The sequence below is a fragment of the Mastacembelus armatus genome, chromosome 10 (assembly GCF_900324485.2).
Source record: "Mastacembelus armatus chromosome 10, fMasArm1.2, whole genome shotgun sequence".
NCBI classification, from domain to species: Eukaryota; Metazoa; Chordata; class Actinopteri; order Synbranchiformes; family Mastacembelidae; genus Mastacembelus; species Mastacembelus armatus.
The window spans coordinates 8,141,247-8,163,501 of NC_046642.1; the positions used below are offsets into that span (position 1 = coordinate 8,141,247).

General features: G+C 37.1%; 1 protein-coding gene across 9 annotated transcripts in view; it reads left to right on the plus strand.

Annotated features, from left to right (window-relative positions):
• diaph2 (diaphanous-related formin 2) overlaps window positions 1-22,255 on the plus strand; it is a 340,283-nt gene that overhangs the window by 79,793 nt on the left and 238,235 nt on the right. For all 9 annotated transcript variants that reach the window (XM_026329686.1, XM_026329687.1, XM_026329689.1 and 6 more), the window contains 4 exons: window positions 6,443-6,582; window positions 18,805-18,879; window positions 18,973-19,042; window positions 19,869-20,005. In XM_026329686.1, the coding sequence (XP_026185471.1) occupies window positions 6,443-6,582; window positions 18,805-18,879; window positions 18,973-19,042; window positions 19,869-20,005 (422 nt within the window). The remainder of the gene's footprint in view (window positions 1-6,442; window positions 6,583-18,804; window positions 18,880-18,972; window positions 19,043-19,868; window positions 20,006-22,255) is intronic.

A 22,255-nucleotide genomic window follows, 5' to 3' on the forward strand; every position in this document is an offset into this window, starting at 1 on the left:
CACATATTCCTGTAAAATTCTAGTTCTGAATAAATAAATCTCATATCTATTCAAATCCATGGTTGAGCTGCCCCATATTTTTTACATCTGCCCTTTCACGTATTTATGCATATGCACACACACACCCACACACAAATATTGAGATAGTATATCCCTACTTGTAATTGAATTACCCTTACCAACTATTGTGGATTTCTTTTTTTTTTGGGGTAAAATAAAAAAGGGAATGGAATTATTTACTATCCTCAGGTTTTGTATGTGTTTTCCTCCAGACCTTGGGGATCAACACACACAGATACACAAACAACATGACGTGTCTTTGTCATTGGCTACTGTGTCTTATAAAATGAACCCTGTGATATCATTGTCAAGCTGTTTCAGGCCTAAGGTTTCATTAGTTCTTGTGTATTTTTTGTAGTGAGCCAGTTGCGTCTAGACACAAGAGTCAACATTCTACTGATTATTGAGAGCATGTTGTAGGCTTAATTGTGCAGTGTTATCAGGAAGTTCTAGTTGTACAGACATGGCCTCTGACCACAATAGGGAGAAGATAGAGGAAGAAAATAAATAAAACAAGGAGAAAAAGCCTCCAGAGCATACAGATATACACATATTTCCTCATAGCCATCACCTAGGGTTCAAAACCTCCTCACTGAGGATTGAGTGAAGGACAGCCAGATAGACAGATAGAAAGAAGAATGAAATAAGGTAAAACATAAAGAGACAGAATTTGAGATGGAGGAGAAGAGAAATGGGGTGAAATGCTTGGCCACATGGTCTAGTGGGAAATCGCCCACTGAGCTGGGAGCCCAGCGCCCTGGTGGCTAGATGAAATGTCTTATCTGCCGGCAGCAGGACTCTGTCCTTTAAGTACGGCTAGGGAAAAGTCATTGTCCAGCCAACCAGCATCTCAACTGATCCGTGTTCCCGTTGACCTTTACCAATTTACAGCAGATACATGCCAAACTTTTTATAAAAATGTGTGCTTATTGCATGCAAACATTTCTTCACAAAGTTAACAGCACCATTTATAGATAATGCTTGTATTATAAGACAAAGGTGTAAGATGTGACATTTGAACTAGCTGTCTGTAGACTGTTACCCATTCTTGCAGTATCTTTCCTCTCAACCAATCTAGCAATCCCTAATGAGCAGGAAATTAAGTTATACAATGCTCTCATACAGTATAATATGCATTAATTGCTCAGATCGTATCTATATTGTGTTATTTTTAAAAAAGAGCATAATGGTTCTCTTGTGATTATACATTAATTAATACTAAGAAGGAATAATTATATTTTTCATTATTTTCTGACTTTGTGGCAGTGATTCTTTTGGGGTGTGTGTTTGTAAGGGTCCCATTAATGTGTTTTAATATGTTTGTCTCAGCAGCAGCGTTCTGTAAATGTTGAATGATGAATTTGCTTTTCTACTTTTACTTTTCCCTGAGGATATGCCCTGCAAGCCTTTTATTTTGTCAAATATATATCACTATCATACCATCAGGTGTTGAGAATGTGTTGACAGTTACCTTGAATGGCTTCTCTATAAAACAATTTTATTCAGCACTGTAAAACAAGCAGTGTTTGGACATCATTGCACTTTGTCCAAGCAACAAGGACAACTCTGTCAAATAAAAAAAAATCACTTATTGCTTGGTTGTTACATTTTTCCTTTACCTCAAAATAAGGCTAAAGAATTGGGTGAATTGTGCTACGTTTGAATACCATTCAGTGATGTGATGAGTAATGCCGTGGTGGCATTATTTTGGTATACACACATTCGGATGCAAAGCTTTGGATGACTTTCATGTTTTTCATTGGAAGAAATTGTAGCATGGTAATCTCTGCTGTTATGAATTATAGAAACATGGGTGCTCTTTTCAGCTCTTTCATCACTTGTGACTTCTCATCACACAACAGGGTAAAGGATAAAGAACTGTTTAGAATAGGGGTGTCCAACTCTGGTACTCTAGGGCCGCTGTCCTGTTTGTTTTCCAACTATCCGTGTCCTGCCCACTGCTGATTACCTGAATGAGGGGAATCTTTAAGTTGAAAAAATTAGGATAGTGGCCCTTGATGAACATTGGACACCCCTGTTTCAGAAAACTGCATGTAGGTGTTTGTGAGAGAGAGAGGGTTAGCAAGGCAGGCAGAATAGAAGCAGCTGTCTCCTTGGTCTGGCTTCCAGACCAGACATGTTGCCACCATGTGGTTTTCCAGTAAGCTGACAAAGAGGCTGAATAATATATCTATCAGTCTGCCTGGGTGTGCAAAGCACTGGGCACTGAGAATGCTGCCAGCTTGTTATAGGCTCATTACAGGTGAAGATGACTTGTAGAGGTAGATGCAGCCACCTTGGCATTGTCTCCCCACCCTGCCCTCTGTGGAAGCCACAACACTATGTCACTCCCAGTGGCATAGAGGAAGGACGACAGAGGTGATAGCAGAGGAGGGAATGAGCCTCAATGCTCCCCTAACCCCCCAAAATGAAATTGACAGGCTTGCTCAAGTAATTGCTCCCAGCACTATTTTCTTTGGCAGGAAGTACTGTTATCGACAAATAGGGGATTCAATAAGCGGCAGGAGATGAGGCTCTAGGCTGTGGTCAAAAGGCTGTGTCTGTCCTCTACTGTTGAGGTTGCAGTGTCTCCTGATGCTCTATTTCTCTGCCTTGCCCTTTCTCCTCCATTCTCCACTTTATTTGTATCTATCCCTTGCTTTTTTTTTATCTCCACCATACTTTCTCTACCTCTTTCACTTTTAACATCTTGCTGCTTCATCACAGACTACCCACACAACATCCCTCTCCCTCATCCTTTATTCCTCCTTTCTCCCTGCCTTCTTTCTCTAGGGTCTCTTTTTGACCATTTTCTTCTGTTGACCATTTTGGTGAGCCTGAAGGGGAAAACTCTATTACCCAGTAGCCAGCAGGTAATGCTCCCTCTCTGTCCTTAGATTGTTTCTGTGCTGCCAGTGTGGTGGTGTAATGTTGATATTATCCCAAAGGATTCCATTGATTTGGGCTTGGGTCATGAAAAAGCAGTTTATGGTCAGTGTATTTGGTTTCCAGAGGTCAGAACATGCGGTGAAACCAGAGCTCTAGCTTTTCTGGACATAGTGGTACGCCTGCTGGGAACTACTGAGAGATAAGAAGATAAATAAAAAGTGGTTGATGTGTTTTCCTCTCACTGCTCTGTGTATTACTGACAAAGTGATTTTCTGTAAATGTAGCTGACTAACCAGCCATATCTAAAAGTACAATCGCAGTGATGAAATGGTGACTGCTTTCTGTTACAGTACACAAGGTTTGCTGTGTTTGGACCAACTTAATCTTAAGTCTTTATTTACTGGTGAATGTTAGTTTTATTAGTGGTGTCTAAATTTTGAAATTCAGGTCTTGCTTATGCAGCAACGCTGTCCTGAGCAAGGTTGTGTAAAACTCAGCAGTATGGCTTCCATAGATCTTACCTGCCGTTATTGTTTAAGCTTTTTTCAGCACAGTACTGACATGAGCTTTCTGCTCAACATGCTTGTTGTTGCATTTGTGTATTATGTAAAGTGATCCACTGCAGATAGTGGTTTGTCTTGAAAACCCTAGTCTTCTCTATAGCAAAAACAGTTGCAGTGATTTCACTGCTGTGATGGGACAACAATCAAACATGCTATTTTCAGGGGACAGAAAATAAATGCCAGTTGTTGTTAATGTTTTTCTTATATTTTGGAGGAAAATAAACAATTATGTATTCATTGCATGTCAAATTGTTTGTACATTGTTATGCATATTATTTGACAGGGTAAATATTATGTAGTGTTTGACCATAATATCCTATATTTGTTCCTGCTTGTGGGGACAGGAATATTTTTAATATTTCAGCTGTGCTGGCAGTCAAGCTGAATAAATTTATTATAATAACATTAACAACTTATTAAGTTTCTTCTAAGTGCGAATGCAGGTTTCTGTATCTCTGTCAGATTAGCACCACATGCTTATCTAGTTAACATAATTTTCTCTGGCCAGATGGTAAAAAAGCAACCTTAAAATAAACCTAGCTAACTGATGAACCATCATGCCTGGATTGCCTGATTATCACATTATGACATTAATTCAAAATGTTTTTGTTCATCATTTTTAGACATCTTCATGAGTAACCCTTAGAGAGTTACCTTGGTTGCACGTACCCTATTTGAGAACCCTTTTTAGTGTGACAATGGAAGATTATTGGGCTGTGATTGAAAGCTGCTTATTTCATGGACTTCATATTTCAAAGTTAATGAAATAGAAAGATTGTGGTTTCAGAGTCTAAAGAAAGAAATTGTGTGTTCTGTCAGATGCAAGGAAACAGGCACAGTTCACAGTTGCATTGATTATTTAGGTTGAGTATGTGTTTTATAAATGAGTGAAATACAGATGGCATGAACTTTTGTTTGAGAACTGAATTTCAAGCGGTTCTAAAAAATGTACTTGAAAGTGCATAGTTTTCTTAGAGTACTTAAACAAGCAGAAAAATGTAATTGTCATCATTGTACCTACTATAAAGACAGTTTTACATTACAGTCTAAGCTGAACCTTGAAGTGGATTCTTGCATACTGAAAGTACCCACATTTCATTGCAGTGTTTTGTTAAGTGTCTGAAAGTATGTGCCTTACTCTTTTTACTTTGTCTAGCTTTCCCATACCTATCTGGTTTTATCAGTTCAATGAATTAATTGTCAGTTATTTCTTGAGTGTAGGTGTTCATCGTTGATACCAAAAAGCACATAAAATAGTGTTAGAAGTGTGCAACAAAGAGTCTTGTGGTACTTGTAGGTAGTAATTGAAAAATCTAGATAGTAATGAGCAGAATTCTCACCTCTCCCTGTGGCCTAATAGGTACCTTCAGTTAGATAAAAGCTAAGCCAGTTACTCCTCCACATTCACCCGGTGTGACAACGGTGCTTGGATAAATGATGAATGACATAAGTGTTTGTATAGATCAAGCTGTGAAAGACAGAAAAATGAAAAAAGCAAAAAAAGTTGTATGTATTACACAATCTGACTATACTTTGGAAAACTAGACACCCTCAGGTTTAGCGTCTTTGAGATTTTACTTGTCACCGTGTCAGAATAATTCCTCCATGCACACCTAAAGCAGTGATGCAGAAGTCTTACGCGTTACATGCTTTTTGGTGTTTCTTACAAAAGGTTTGATGTTGGCAGGAATCATGATTTTACATTAGCCTTTTTATCAATCTAAGGTTTACACCTACAGTAAAGCAGAAAATTATTGTTTGTTTGCTGTTGTTAGACTGCCACTGCTATTCAGCACATAAAAACAAGTTTCTTTCATGTTGACTGTGCATTGCAGGAGAGCAGCAGGCCTCTCTTTTCTCCAGATAAATGAGCTAGCTTATTACTTCCCAAACTGCCTATTAGCACAGCTCACTTTGTGGGGAACCAGCAGTCCAGGGATGAACACAGTGAGGATGATTTTGCCTAACAGTCTGGTTCAGGCATGTGTGAGGCTGCGTCTGCAGCATGTTTCCACATTTTGTTTTGTATGGTACCTTGACTCACCACCCACTTGAGTAACAAAACCTGAAAATAGTTCATTTAGCACAGATTTATTCTTGGAGCTTATACTGAGTGTAGAGATAATGCAGGGAATTTAATCAATTTGCAAACAGATGTTTTTTCATTTGTATTCCTTAAAAGTTACATTGATGGTACACTAGATGGACACATCAAACCTGTAGTACCCAGTAACTTTGGAATCAATCTGTAGCTTAATATAATGTACATTTTTGATTCCACTCTGAGCTGGGAAACGGTTAGTGTAAATTTATTTCTCTCCTGTGAAATATGTATATTTCAGCCAATAGATGGTCTCATTGTGTAAGCATCGGTTTAGCGCTGTATCCCTAGAGCTCTCTGTGGCGAAGGCAGAAGAATCCCTTTACCTCAGATACCATGTCTTTGTTAGGCTCTTTGTGAAGACAGTCCATCAGTAGAAACTTGGCTGATAGAGGAAAAAGAGAGATTCTCTCTGAACACTTAAGTCATTTTTTTCTTTCTGAATTAAAGTAGTTTTGTCTAGCTTTTATCACTAGCACCTTTGTCAGATTCCTTAGTCCACCTTAGTCTTTCATATTGATTGTTATTCATCAGTATAAAAGCAGTATGACATTATCTTTATGGTATATTTCTGTCTGTTCTCTACTGTCCAATTAAATATGAGACTCAATATTTCTGTTGTCTTATTTCAGTAGAACAATTCATATTACGTGTTTGCACTTGAATTATACAAATATATATTGATGCAAATCATGCTTGGGTATCCAATAATTTCAAATTAATTTTATTCATCACCATTGTATATATTATGATATTTTAATCACATTAACATAGGTGTTAATGTTGCATGATGTTAATCTAATTATTTTCCTTTTTTTTTTTTTTTCAGGGTGGACTAAGGAACAGCAAGCATGAGTGCACACTATCATCGCAAGAATATGTCCATGAGCTACGTTCTGGTATCACGGAAGAAAAGCTGCTCAATTGTCTGGAGTCCCTCAGAGTATCTCTCACTAGTAACCCTGTCAGGTTAGTAACTAAGACTTTGTTTTTACTCATGGTTAACTCTTCCTTGTACTTGGAATTTTTTTTAATAGTTTGCAAATACACAACTCACACAGTTCTTGGCACAATGATAGATGGATTATCCAAATCAAGAGATTCACGTTTAATTGTTCCTTTTTGTACTTTTTGTAGAAACACATCACATTTTACAATGTTTGTTTGGATTTCCCACTTTTCCTCTGAACATAGCTGTAGTCCTTTGGAACAAGCTGATATCCCACATAACAGGCTCTGACGAGCACAACATGGTGGGTTTACCCAAAAGCATGGACTAAGAGATAAAGCCCAAGTACTGTACAAGCACAAGGTGAACACAAGAGTTCTTACTCAAGCTATATGTTTGATTTCAAAGGTTATTTTTTCTGTTGAGCAGCATTTGCACATTAGTCAAATTCTAATTCTATGTAACATGTTGCTGTACATCTCAGTGGGATCTGGACAGAGTATGGAAGTCATTAGTATAAAAATGCCATGGGTATATGTAAATATATTTATACTCTTGGTAATTCATAGTTTCATTTATTTCCTTGTCTATTAACATTTCAAATAGAAAAACATGTTGTTTAACTATAATAAACATAAATTTAGGTTATTTTTTCCAGCTCTTTCTTGAAGTCTTGCTTGGCTCTTGAGTCATTCATTATAAGGCCTCACTTTTTTTCCCAGCATATTCTCTACTTATTAACCAAATTCTCCACTTTCTTTGCTGTAACTGGGATGTTGCGTTTTAATTTGGTCCTGCTAATGCAGCAAAATCCTAAGTGACAGCAGAGCATCTAAATTATTAAACAGCCCACTGATGAGGAGATGTTTCTTAATGCAAATCAATGAATGGTGCATATTAAATTGTCACTGGAGAAGTGAAATGCTTTTTTATGTTGATCCTGGGTAAAGAGAAAGGACATGCATGTGTGACCCCATAGTAGCTTTTATTTGTATGCTGCTGCAAGCATTGCATTATATTACATTATGTTACATTAACAGGTTTGGAAGAAAAGACAGAGTTGTGTTCTTGTTAAAGATAGATCCTCAGTACATCCATTCATGTATAGAAATAAATGATTTCATTCATAAAAACACTGCACTTCCAAATCAGAATTACAGTAGAAGAGGAATTAATCCGACCATTGATGGATAGTCATTGGCAAACCAGTATGCCATTGACCATCCATGGCATACTGGTTTGCTGTATGCAAAGATTTAGTTGGCTAACAAGGTAATGGGTATATTTAAGATTTATAGTGTGCCTGTGATAAACTGGCAATCTATCCAGGGTCAGCCGGGATTAGCTCAAGACACCCTGCGACCCTGGATACATCAGGATAAGCGATAGCTATAGCATTTATAGTGTGCTGTAAAATGTACAAGCAAAATGCACATTTTACACATAATGTGTTATATAGCATAATAAAAGCTGATTTCAGTGCTGTGAACTCTGTCTCCTGGTTTACAGGAAACTGTGGGGAGTCAAGTCCACTTAGAAAGTCTTTTTGGTGCATGTGCAGGGGGCAACTACACAAGTGTTGACAAACACCAATACCCTGCTTGTTTCTACGCCTCTGATTATTTCTCTCCTGAGGCATAGGATTGATTATTTTCTTGAAGTTACTCCTAATTAATGTGAATGCACTTAATTGTCATGGGTCACAACTCACAGAAATTCACAGAATCCACATTTTGGTTAGCTGCTCTTCAGACTCCACTATGCTAATGTAACCTTTGTACAATATATTATCATATACTGAAACTAATCATGAAGTAGCTGGCAGAGCAGTCCATTCACACTTGTTCTAATTCACACCTTAGAATAATGATCAGCTGGCTTGCTTTTACATTTGATTGATTTTGGATAATTCATTATAAGCTTCACTTAATTTCACCAAATGAGCAAATACCTTGGATCGGGCTGAGTAGTATTAAGCCTGTATACACATTGAGATATACAGGTCAATTGTGCATAATGTACTACTATTTATTTTGCTACAATAATTGAACCTTACAGTTTTTAACTTTGAACATTATTTCTCATTATAAACTCCTATTCCAACAGAATTGTATGTGTGTAATATGATGATAATGGAAGAAAAAAAAAGTTGTAATGTTTTAAGGTAGTTCTTATACATAAATATCCACAATGACACATTAATATATAATCAATGTTTCAAGATTTGCCATTTGATAAGACAGCACAGTTGAAAACATGGATGCTAGAGTAATAGCTTACATCATTAATCGTCTGTTTACATGCAGGTTCATCTCTCCATCTATTACTGCTTCCATGCATTAATTAATTGTGAAATATCAGTGTCATTTGAATATATGAAAGATAACTTTGATCCTTACTGCAGTCCAACTTTACTATTTATAGAAATGAACTAATTTTGTTGTTTAAACACTAGAGACATTTATATAATGATTTAAATCAAAACCGGTACTTTGTTTCATTAAGCATTAAACTTAATTCTGTACACTGAAATGAGTTTCAGGATAAAAGTGTTGTTGGTCTTCACAGTGAGTGCTTACCACTGCTTTTTATTTTCCTGTGATGTTTAGGCATCCTGCTAATTTGCTCCCAGAGGCCTGTGTTTGTCTAATAGTTTAATTGGCTGGGCTGTGCACCTGTTTGGCAGCACAGGTGCCACAGGGCCATTGTGCTGAGGGCCTTATCTCCCAGGCAGTCCCACACAGGTGTGTGGCATGCAGCCTTTGCAGATCCACCCACAGATGGCATTGCCTGGAGCATCCACTGCCTACTCTGTTTCTACTCTTTTTTCCACAGCTGCCATGAATTCCACTTCTTTCTGTCAAAATTTCCCCAGCCAATTATTTAGCCTCTACTTCATTCTCCCCTTTTTAATTTTGTCATTTGGGTACTTGCTTCTTAATTTAGATGTGTCAGATTGACTAGCCCCTTTTCATTAATTTCTTAATCCACTGACATGCAGTGAGATGCTAACTTACAGAACATTACATCCCTCTTTTCTCATTTAATGGAAGAAAAATCCTGCTTTGTTTCAGTCTGACCTTCTTTCTTACACCAATTTCACAGTTGCTTTACCTTCTGTATCACGTGAAAATGCATTAACAACCATGTAAAAATATATCAACTAATTTAATATTTCAGTGGTCCATATCTTGTTTTCCTTGTTTTCTCTTTTCAGTGACTAATGCAAAACGTCAGTTGTATCATGCATGCTTAAATGTTGTTTTTGCGTGATTGGCCTACTCCACTTTAACACTTTATTTGATAAGCTCAGAGAGAATAGGGTTGAAGTTCACTTTCTCTAATCTAACTCAGTTGCTGCTCCATCAATAGACATTTCAGTATAAAAATAGGAGAGTGGTTTTAGTGGTTTTGGGCAGCAGAGTACACAACCAAGGCCCCAGCCTTTGAATTTCCTATGTTTAGCCCTCAGCATTACACTATGACTCTGTTAAATCCCGACAGTGACTTCCATATTAGATCTGCTAGCTCTCAGATCCCTAAGACATATTTAAGCAAAATTGAACTGGGCTCCTGACTTTTCATTATGTGAAGTCTTCATTGTACAAGTCAGACATTTTCTCAGGGGCATTTTCTTGTGGGGTCTTTTTTATGGAGACAGAAAACATTTGCTGACACCACAGTTTCTGTCTGTCTGGAGGTGTGGGTTGTTGTGATGATCTTGCTGCTTTGCCACACAGAGTGTCTCTGAGTCTGAATCAGTCTCACCAGCTTTTCTCAGGTGTATTACCCTCATTTTATAATCTTTGTACTATTTGATAGTAACAGTTAAATATACTCTTATATGAGCAGAAACATTATATTGAGAAAATGCTACTGTACCTATATAGTATGCCTGTGCTATTTGAGTGAAATGCTGATTACCGAGGTACGAATAAAGCCACCCCTATGGAGCTTTTCTTTTAAGCTGTTAGCACTACTTGTCCTCCTATATCCCTAACTCCTGACTTGACCTCTTCTGTCCACTGTGTGCACAGCGTGAAATTAAGCACATCAGTCTGTCAATCTGTTATTGTGATGGCTCGAACATCTAAGTGTCTTACAGGCGTCATATAAGCCCTTGACAGCTCAGTCACGAAATTCACGAAGTCTGTCACCGACACAGTCTGAATTTTAGTGCAACTGCAGCAAATGAACACTTATCCTTTTGTGACAATTTAGGTACAGTACACATCAATATGCAAGCTCTGCCTGGCATAGATTCTTCACAGAGATGAATAACTGTTTGAACTGTGTCAATTTTGATGCAGAAATGGCTCACTATCTCAGTCAATCATTCATAATTGACCTTCTCTATTCACTTTGTTATTCTGAATAGTGCTTTTGTAAGTTCAGTCAGACTTCATGTCATTTTGGAAATTTAAAATATAACATTAAAAGCCTGATGTCCTTACTGAAGTTCAGGGGTACAGACTACCACAAGAAACGTGGCAATCTGAATTCATTTTCTGTATCAAGCACCATTTTTTGCCATCCCATTAATTTGTATTTTAACCATGATTAACAAGGGTTCATTCTGCAGGAATTGATGAGGAAAGAACGATATCCAAAAAAACTAAGTGTAAAATGCATTGTGGCTGTTGCCACAGAAAAGCAGTAAAGTCAGTGAGGAAGCTTTCTAGTAGGGTAATTTTCTTTGCACTATGCTTTAGGACTCTACTTTCTAGATTATAAACCAATCTCAACCACCCTTCAGGGCTCAGACAAGTTTGTTCTGTCACCTTTCAAGGGGGAACAAGACAGGAAAATTTTGAAAATGACATTTAGTCATTTAGTAGAGGTCTGTAGGCAAAGATTTATGTGGCCTTCTGTAAGAAGAATTATTCACTTATTTTTGAAACCATATTTATTCTTAGTTTGTATCATTCAATCCGTTCTATTTGAGTGTTAAATTTAGCATGCATCTTAGGGCAGTGGCTCCAATGGATATGAAGGGAATGAGCAAGTCAACAAGTTTTTACCCTTGTAGCTGTCTTCAGTGTTGATATTCATCCTTGTTCCTCAGAGGTGGTAAAAATGATTTTAGAGACATAAATGTCCTCAGTGTCTGGGTATATTTTAAGAGTGATGCCTATTTCATTTTATGACACCATCTGTTAACCTCCAAGATACCCATATCTGTTCCAACCCCAGAGTGATAACATACTATACATAATTCAGAAATATCTGATTTGAATCTTTTATTTAGTTGGAAATGATCTTATACAGGTATATGAAATAACAGGAATGTTGCTCCCATGTAAATCTCTATTATTGTTATTATCCCTTATTCTCTGTTCTGTTTTTAATTTTTGCCATGGTTCATATTCTGAATATGAAACACAATACTCTGTGGTTTTGTGCATTTGTGATTATTAACATGTAGTATGGTCATTAACATTGGGCTCTGGGTCCCATGTTTAATGCAAATCTGAGAAGAACATATGTATGTCTAAGCTTTTATCAACTTTCCTAATCACTCAAAGTTATCTTGGATTTAGAAGAACTCCAAAACTGTCCTACTGTCCATCCATCCATCATGTATACCTGTTTATTTCTAATTGGGGTCATGGTGATCTGCTGGAGCCTATCCCAGCTCTCTTCTGGCAAAAGGCAGGTACACCCTGGACAGGTCACCAGTAACAGTCCTACCATTTAAACATTTTCCACCACATATAAAAAAGTAGCACAAACATGCACACACATTTTGGAGGGTGTATACTGACACTTTTTATACATGTAGCATAAAAAGACGCCAGCAACATAAACTCAAACAGAATAGCAACTTTATGGCTTTGAAAATAGAATCTATTCTTTCAAAGAAGTGCTTGCCACTGCATTTCCCTCTCTTCCTTGAAAGATGAAACTCATCTTTACAGAAGCCTGAGGAATTTGTAGAGATTTCACATCAAACCTGACGATCCTTCCTCTGATCTTCCACAATGCACAGCTTCATGGTATACCTATCAATTAAATTAATTGGCCTAATCAACCACCGGTCTGCCAGTAGTAGCACTGTTTTCTGTCTTCACGTAGCAGTGAGGATTATTGTATAGGACATGTTGGTGTTGTTCAAGAGTTAATTAAAAATTTCAAGAGTGTTTTGCACTCTGTAGGGGGTCATTTCAGAGTTTCAGAGGAGCTGGTGTGTTTTCTGCTGTCTGCACTTACTAGTTGATTTAATTCTGACAGAGACTTCTGCTCCTCAAATTCTCACACTCCTTTTGTACACATATACTGTTACAGAATAAAAAGTGGAGCCACATTTTGGAATTAAGCTGAGACTCAAATACCATTATCCCAAGTGCAGTGTGGTCCTTTTTAGCATTACACTGTTCCTGTATCTGTAAGTGTTTGGCTACCCTGGCAATCACTTTCTTACAGTGCTGACACAAGGAATACTGTTCTCAGACTAGCTTTAGTACCAGTATCAAACATCAGTACTTGCTCTGTTTTTTTTTTACTCTACTGTTATCATGAAACAAAAGGTGAGAAATGGTTTATGTACTGTGTTGTCCACAGATACTGCATGAGCACCATCCAACCAATACATGTTCTCTACTGTTATGCATTGCACATAAGAACCATGCCAGCCAGCAGGAGATAGAAACCAGAGATACTATCAAGACAGCAAGTGGACTGGCATAGCACCTGTCAATGTGATGGAGTGTGTGTGATGGAAAGAGTTCATGTTACCTGGAGCTAGATGTGAAGTATATGAGCTGCTCATTATTCTCTTTTAGGGGTAGCACATGTCAACGATTTTGGTACTATGTATGTGTAAAAGCTCGATGGACAGGGTGTCAGTGTGCTTGGTGCATTGCAGCAGCTTTTTTTTTTTTTTTTTTAGATCTACCATATTCATCAAAGATCTGTTATGTAACTCACTTTTGCATAAGGTGAAGAGGAAACCATATGTGGTTTTAAGATTTTCTAACAAAAAGTTTTTTTTAATTGTACTGGTTATAACCTATTTGTATCTTGATATGGGAATTTGCTTCATGCCGCTTCATAGACTGGATGTTTTATTATTCTTTTTTTGTTCTTTCATTATATGATATAATGGCAATTAGCAATATGAACTCGTAATTTCTCATCTTTTCATTTAGTGTGTTAAGACCTCATGTGATCTAGCCCTTTATTGTCTCACGCAACATGATAAAACATAAGAATTTTCATTATTAATTTTTGTTTAGTTTTTCCGTTACTGAAAAGTGAGCTTCTCTGCTTTTTGCACCATTTGTCCCTTGTAATTCTCTTATCATGATAATTTTTTTTAACAATGGCAAGTCTAGTTCTTAAGGGAGAAGGTACTGTATACAATAATATGCCTTGAAACAGATAAAACAGACCTTTAAAAACTTTTAATAATATTAGGAACCATTAAAAATGTCTGCGGACAACAGCAATAAACACGAGTTGTTATTTTTATAGGAGCTTAGTGTAGTTCCTCTGATAACAGTGAAGCTGTCATCTTTCCTCAAACAGAAAATGTGTGGCAACATATCTTTTTAAGATTTATTCTGAGCCCTTGTGATTCTTTTTTCCCTTTTTAATCATCCTGGACAATGTAAAGGCCACAACATTTGTTGTGTAATTGCTGGTGAACAGTTTTATTTTGGGCAAATTAAAACTATAAAGGATACATTAGAAAAAGAAAAAAAAAGTTGTTTCTTACAACAGGCTACCTATTTTTGTAATTAATTATTTTTTTGAGATGTGATAAACTGAAAAGTACTGATAATATTACATATCTAATATCTGTCATCTGATATGCTCTGTGCATTATAGTTATTTTGGAAGGTTATTAAATTGATCAGAGTATAATGTAGCTCAATGTTTGATATGGTAAATCACTAGGCAGACACTGGTGGTGCTTGGTTTCAAGCTATTTGTTGCATGGAGAATTGGGCCTCAATTGGAAAACTGTAACACTGAATAGGTCAGTAGTCCCTCAGAGGGACAGTTGAATGACTTTTCCTGTAATACAATATGAAATATACTGCTCTTGCACAGAAGCTTTCAATAACAAAGCTCCCCACCTAGCTGTGATAAAATAATAAAACAGGTTTATAGACTGAAATCAATGCACATACAAGCCATCTAAACACCACAGCAGTGATCAGTCAAACAGAAATGGTGAGAGAATGTCTGCCTTCCACTGTTACTGTCATTGTTGAGTCACTTACTGTGGCTGGTGGTGCACAGTAATCATTTTATCATGTTCTAACATTTCCCTTGTCAAGTGTTTGCAGAACTCTACAAACACTCTGAACTTACTTTCCCACATGCTTTGCTATTATATTTTGTTCTCAGTTTTATCAATATACTGTACTATATGCACTTCAGCTACTTGTACTACCTGGAGCATTGTACTGAACAATGCCTGAAGTGGCACCAAGAGTACCGTTCACTCCACTCAAAGCAAGCAAAATGCTTGCCTGTTGTGTGTGTGTGGCAGAAGAAATGCCAGAAATCATTTGGTGTAATGGGATTACATGTATGGTGACTGACTGAGGTGCTTTTCTAGCTTATTTAGTTCATGCCTTTTTTCATTGTTTCAAAGAAGCAGCTTGAATACGGATATCATAGTTTTTATTTAAAACACTCTCTTTAGCGTGAACATATTGTCAGTTTATGTATATGCACATATTTTCTTAGGGTGACTGTGCTGAGCATTGGCATCTCATAAGAAGTTGGTAGTTGTTTTGTATGTGCTGGCTGCCTGGGTGTTGCTGATTGCATGTTATGGATTTATTAGCTTTTCTTTTCTTCTTGTATACAGTACCTATCTGCATTTGCCCTGTGATAACCAGGGTGTATCCTGCATCTCATGACATGATAGACTCCAGACTGTGCTTCTGAACAAAATAAACAGTATAGATGGATGGATAGATTTTTTTTCAAGCATTAACACATCCCTTGATCTTTTGTGTAATAAATGTTATTTTACAAGAAGACCTGTAGTTATCACCATTATTATAGTTATCATCATAGAGATTTTGACTTTGTATTAGGTTGAGCAGTGTTCTGACAAGTCCACAACATAACAAACCCTTAATGAGGCTCTTTAGTGAACACACATCAACAACATGTTTGTTAAACTGTAAGATTTTCATTACATTTATAACAGAGAGCATAACTCCTACATAACTGTGCCAGACCAGCAGAAATAACACAAATTGTAAAGTAAGGAATTGCTTCCCTAAGACTGACCATGAATTTTTCATTTTGCCTGCGGAATATACATGATTGCAGAAAGTAACACAGTTTGGTGGCACTTAACTAGAGGATTATAGCCATCAATATTAGATGAACAAGTTCTTCCCCAAGTTAATGAAATTTTTCAATGTATGCCCACATTTGGAGAAGACACTGATAAGGAAAGGATTTGATCTCTTGTTCCTCCAGTATTCACACTGACACTAAAACAAGTATGTCATGTTTGCCCAAACATGGGCTTTAGCCCCTACTACAGTACCACTGTTGCTGCTCTACATTCTAAGCAACTAGGGTTTGCTAATGAGAATACCCATTGGTAATACTGTAATCTGGAGAAAATATTACTAGTAATGTTAATGTAGTCACTTAAAAATGTTCTTATGAGAAAATGGTATTGATTTCTTGGTCAACATCACATATGTTGCATCAGCATATTTCTGAGCTTTTCTGAGATGTTTGTCTTCACAACCATAGAAAATCATGCACATAGACACATATGTTCTAGTGGTAGTGTTATTTGTAATATTTGTTTGGCGTAATAGTATGTTATCCACTGAGGAAGTTTCTCTGATGAACAGAGATGTGGCATTTTATAGCCTCAGGACAAACACTTTAGAAGTACCATCTTTTATTGTCTTTACGGTAACTTCAGGGACATTTAGAAGGCAAGCTGCAGAGGGCCTAAGGGTATACGTGCAGGGACAGAAGATGATAACTTTTAGTGCCCTAAAAACCTTGAAGAATACTGCATGATGTTGCAACCGGTAGCAAGATGTACATTTTTGCGGACAGTCCCAATCCCTTGTTTCTTTTATGTCTCTTTTTGTTTCAGTCCAACAAAACAGTATATAAAAGACCAATACTGGGCAAATATTTTAAGCAAACATTTGTTGCAAAATCTCTAATTCCCATCCTGTTTGAATGCTTTAACTACATAGTAAAGGGAAATTTGGGTACTCTGTGAGCCCTATGTGTAGCATTATGTGTTCACTCAATGCATGGATTCCATGATTGGTTATTGTGTGACAGCACCTGTGTGTGTGTTTATGAAAGAAAAAGAACTGTTAAAAACTATAAAAAACAAACCAGGCTTTGAACATGTAATACTTAGGCATAAGTAAGAATACAAATTCAGTGAGTATTGTACTTTTTGGAGTGTTGTCAGTCTGTCTAATCAGAGATCTGTGTTTATTTTTTTAATTGGCTAGATTGTCACACCCTCTGAAAGCACACAGATCTAAAGAGATTCTTTAATTAGAGTGTGAGTATTTAGTCATGATTATTATAATAAATATAAAAATGAAGTGTACAAAAATGAACAAATATTTTGTAAAGCTCTAGAGGAAGGTGTCTCCAGACCTTTTACTGTTAGATTATATTTTGATATATTGATATAAAGAAGGCACTTATTAAAATGGTTAGACATTTAAAGAATAAATACATTTTGTTTTGAAAGAAAGAGAATCCTGCAATGATGCCAGTACAAGTTTGTATGCAATACATTTACACCATCTTTGCTGTGATACTGTAACTGACTTGATTCCATATGATACATGAATGCAAAGAAAAAGCTTTTTTTTTTTTTTCGAAGTACTGCTCTTACACACCTAGTTGAGGTTATACAGCATTCCCAGAATCCCATATTGCAGTGATGCTGTGTAATAAACAGAATTTCTCTTCACAAATATTGGTTCCATTTCCTGCTCCCCGAAGACTGACATTACCGTCATTACAAAGGAGCATAAACAAAGACTGGATTTACTGCATTGCACTCCCTCAGCCATGCAGCCTTCTTCCCCTCTTTGTTGTCCTAGTCTCATTTACTCCTACCCTCTCTGTATCACAAATAAATCTAACTGCATTATTATTCAGCAGTAAACTCAGCCAATTTGTTCTTTCTTCTCTTTTTTTCTCTTAAATATGTGCAAAGCACATGCTGCAAGGAAACATTTCAACTGGAAATCTCTTTAAACAGAAATTTGTAAATGATTTGTTTTAATTAGAAAACAGATCAGTATATACTCTACAGTAAACATTAATAACTTATAATTTGGTTTTGCTTGTCTACTGATGAAATTTGAGGAATGGTGGGTGGGGGGTTGTAACACATAGTAATATTGTCACAGATCAAAGAAATACCTCACCTCAACTTCACCAGTTGCCTGGGGCTAATGCAGCTCATCCCTAAATGAGGGCCTCTTCTAACTTAGTGGGTCATACAAATGACTTTAATATGCAGACCATTATTATTTCACATCATTGTCAACAGCAAAGATAAATCATTAACTTATGCCCTGTTAATGTCACAAAATGACTCCATGCATTTTGGGTTATTGACAGTTAAGGGCCTGAAAACAAGTAATGCTAATGACATAATCTGGCTGTGACCACAGTGTCCCTCCCACCCTCCTCCTGCCTCTCTCGTCTCCTGCCTTAGACAAACAGGCTCATCTGCACTGGATCATTTGCCGTCTCCTGATACACTGTGGTTTATAGCCAATTATCTCTCACGATCCATTATCGATTACAGTGTTATCTTTCTTGCATTGCTTAATCTTTTGGCATAGGAACACACAGGGGGACTTCGGGAGAGGGGGAAGGGGAGGGGGGCGCTGGATACAAACTGCTTAGTGATGGGAACACTAGTTAAGATGGATGGGCGTTCATTTGCTTATAAATGGGTACAGTTTAAATTCAAACTGATTCACACTGTATTGAGTATCAGGGAGAGTGGGCTGGTTTTTGATTTGCAGCTCTCCCTGTTAGGAATTAAAAACCACTACAAGAGTCAATTTATCCAAGTGACTGTTAAACCTTTGATAATAGGCTGAATGACTGATTTTCCTCAGAGGTTAATACAATATTACTTGTGGTTGCTTCCTTCTGTGAATCAACATGGCTTAAAATAAACCAGCCAGGCAGTAATAATTTTGACAGAATATTGGATAACTGATTTTTGTGTGCTTGTATCTTCTTTCTAGTTGGGTTAATAACTTCGGTCATGAGGGTCTTGGCCTTCTTCTGGATGCTTTGGAGAAGCTGCTGGACAAGAAACAGTGAGTAATCTCTTATGATGTCCCATATCTGTGTAATTTTTATATAGTAAGCTCTGTTCATATAATCACAGTATTCTTTTCAATTTTTTTCAGCCAAGACAATATTGATCAACGGAACCAACATAAACTTGTGCAGTGCTTGAAGGCCTTCATGAACAACAAGGTTTGTATGAGACATCGAAGGCAAGAGACTAGACTCATTTAATTAATTTGATAATGATATGATTTAGTGTCAACATACTGTACTTGGCATTGGAATGAAATTTCTTGGATTCGGTGATTCAGTCCTAAGTGACATAATATGATGCAAAAAAAAAAAAAAAAGATTTATTGCCCTAAAATTTTATTTACATTTGAGTTCACTGAGACTCAGTTATAACATTACAAAGAAACTACTAAAGGTAGTTCATTGTTTTGTACCAATAATTTTAAAAAAAACAAACATCTTAGAAATTTGTACTGTTACCTCATGTTGCTGGGATTCCAAACCAGATTTAAATCTGGACTCTGACATCCTTGGAATTATGGGACAGTAAAGTGAAGCTAATTTTACTATTTTAAATGCACAGTCTCAGATCTTTTAATTATCCTTTTTTGGGAAGGTCTTGCTCATTTCTCAAAAGTGGCACACATTTCAAGGATAGATGAGCCATTGATATCACTTCTCTTAAAGTTAGTCCCACATGCGGTCATCTTTGCCCATTCCTTCAGTTGTGGGGAAACAAAAAGGTACAGGAGACTATAAGTATTGTCCCCATAGTCCTGTCCTGAATTGAATTAATTCATCATCCTTTCAATTTTCTCCAATGGCCTCGTTGTCCCTCCTTAAAGGAAAATTAAGGCTAACTATAACTTACGTACATTAGAGCTTCTGTGTATAATTAATTTTTTCTTGAAGTGAAAGTTCTCCAAGAATGCAAATGGTCTCATTAATTTATACTCAATGGACGTTTTCCTCTTTCATACCTCGTCCCTTCCATTTCTCACAGTATGGACTGCAAAGGATCTTGGGAGATGAACGGAGTCTATTGCTACTAGCACGAGCAATTGACCCAAAACAGACCAGCATGATGACAGAGATTGTCAAAATCCTTTCTGCCTTCTGTATTATTGGAGAGGAAAACATGTAAGTTGAATTCACTTTCCCTGATACACTGACAAGCTTGAAATAATGGGACAACTGCACAACTTGCCCCTGTATTTATCAACATCATTAAAAGACTTTTGTAAATAGACAATACCAACCCACTCACTCAACATATAAATGATCTAAAAGTTGATCTGAAAGTCTTAAACAGGATTTCTTCACAGTCAAAAGGCCAGCTTGCTAAAGTGGAAGCCTTGATTCTATTAATAGTTTTGAGGTTTTTGAGAAATTCACCAGTGAGACTTTCTCTCCCACCTTTAATAAATGGATGTGAATAAAATTTCATTTGTGGTGCTCAAAAAATTGCAAAAGAAAAGTAGTGTTGTTTTAGAGCAGTCTGTGTAAGCCATACAGTCTGCAGAACCTGCTGTGAACCTTCTCATCTGAAACAAAAATAAAACACAATGTATTCGTAAAGTAAGTACCTCTAGGTAAGTGAAATGGGTAGGCTAGCCCTTTAAGTAGTTTTGCCTAGCTAGATTCAAAGTTGTAAGTTTTCAGTGTTCAGAGTTGAATGAGGGACATATTTCCCTGTCCTTTACAGTAAATAGATATCAAAACAGCACACCACCATTTCAAGATCGTGGTTGATGAAAGTGAAATGATCCATCTCTGCTCTGTAAAGTTTCTGAAACAACAAGAGGGAGACAGACAGCTTTTTCTTGTAAACACTGGAAAATCATTATTGCTTTGGTGTTACCTCACTGTGTGGCTCGAAAGACTCCAGCACATGCACTCATTTTTACTCACTCTGAGCATATGCTGCATTCACAGATGACCTCAGACAGTATAGAAACCTGTTGGGGGACATGGTCAGATGATGCAGTTTAGTCTGTTTAATGTGTTGAACTACTCAGTGTATTTTGCCACAGATACACAACCTGGCTGACAGCTTATAAATTGGATTTAGGGGAGTGTTTTTTATTGTTTCCCACAGGGCCAGACTAGAATAACAATGGCACTTCAAAGTCAGTCTGTATGCAGTGGTGGAAATAAACAAAACCACAAATTCTGTTGGAGAAGCTGAGTTCAGCAGTGTGTCTCACATCTCTGACCATCCAAATAGGCCTTTATGCTTTGTAGCTCTGACCCTTGCTGTGATGGTGCATGATTTCCAAAATTGTTTTTAAGTTACAGTATATAAAGGAATGGGATTTTTTGGCTTCACAGCAGATTAATACCTTCTTTTGAATTGGTGTACATAAATTTACTTATTTATTAATCATGACTATTCTGTAAGCACTCCTACTAAATATATCTATATCTATAGTAGTCAGACTTGACTTGCATGCAAATCCACACACTGTGTATATAGATACTGTAGTATAAAATTCTCTTGCTCCACCCCCCTGCCCGCTCTGAAACTGCTTTAAGAGAAGGTTGAAGTAAACATGGAGATCTTTGCCATGATCATATCCCTGTCTTAAAATATATGTATCCTGTAGAAATGACAGCAAAAGGAACTGAGGCATAACTTTTTTGCTTAGAAACTTCTCTGCCAACCAATGTTGTGACACTGGCTCATGTTCAACACCCACTTCAGCTGACAGCATCAAAAGGGAACACGACAAGTTAAGCAGGTCTATCTTCCCTATTTTGAAGCGTCGTCTGAACTGGCTTTAAAGCTACTCAGTATGCAGCTCCCCTTGCTTGTCTGTGACTTTCTAACCCCTATCACAGAGCATGGCTGTTCCATTTATCTCTGTGTCAGGCTTACTACGCACATACAGTCCTATTGGTCAGACACATGATCTCCTGCACTCACAAAGGAAATGCTAGTATTTTTGTCATCCTGAAAGTGTTTTTTTTTTTTTTTTGTGTATAAGCTAATAAAAATGATGAAAACAAGTTTGTGTGGCTTGTGAGCTTCCACATGTACACACACACAAACCTGGCCTGGTGCCAACTGCCTTAACCTATTTACTGTATTAACACAATGAACTTACATGTCAGAGCTCTTTTGTACCCATGAGAGTCAGATGGTTGAGCACAGGGGAGTTAGGCAGTTCTAAGCTGTTTAGTTTTTCAAATAATGATGGCAAAATAACAAATGTGGTCCTGCACTAACAGAGACCACCTGTTGCCAGTTATTATGCATGCATATTGTAAATCACTGTTTATGTAAGTGCTCATAAGACATCAATTTACTTTTATTGCAGTCCTGTGTGTGTGGATGCATGTGTAGCACAAACTTTCTCTTTCATTCACAATTCAGAGGGTGAAATTGCC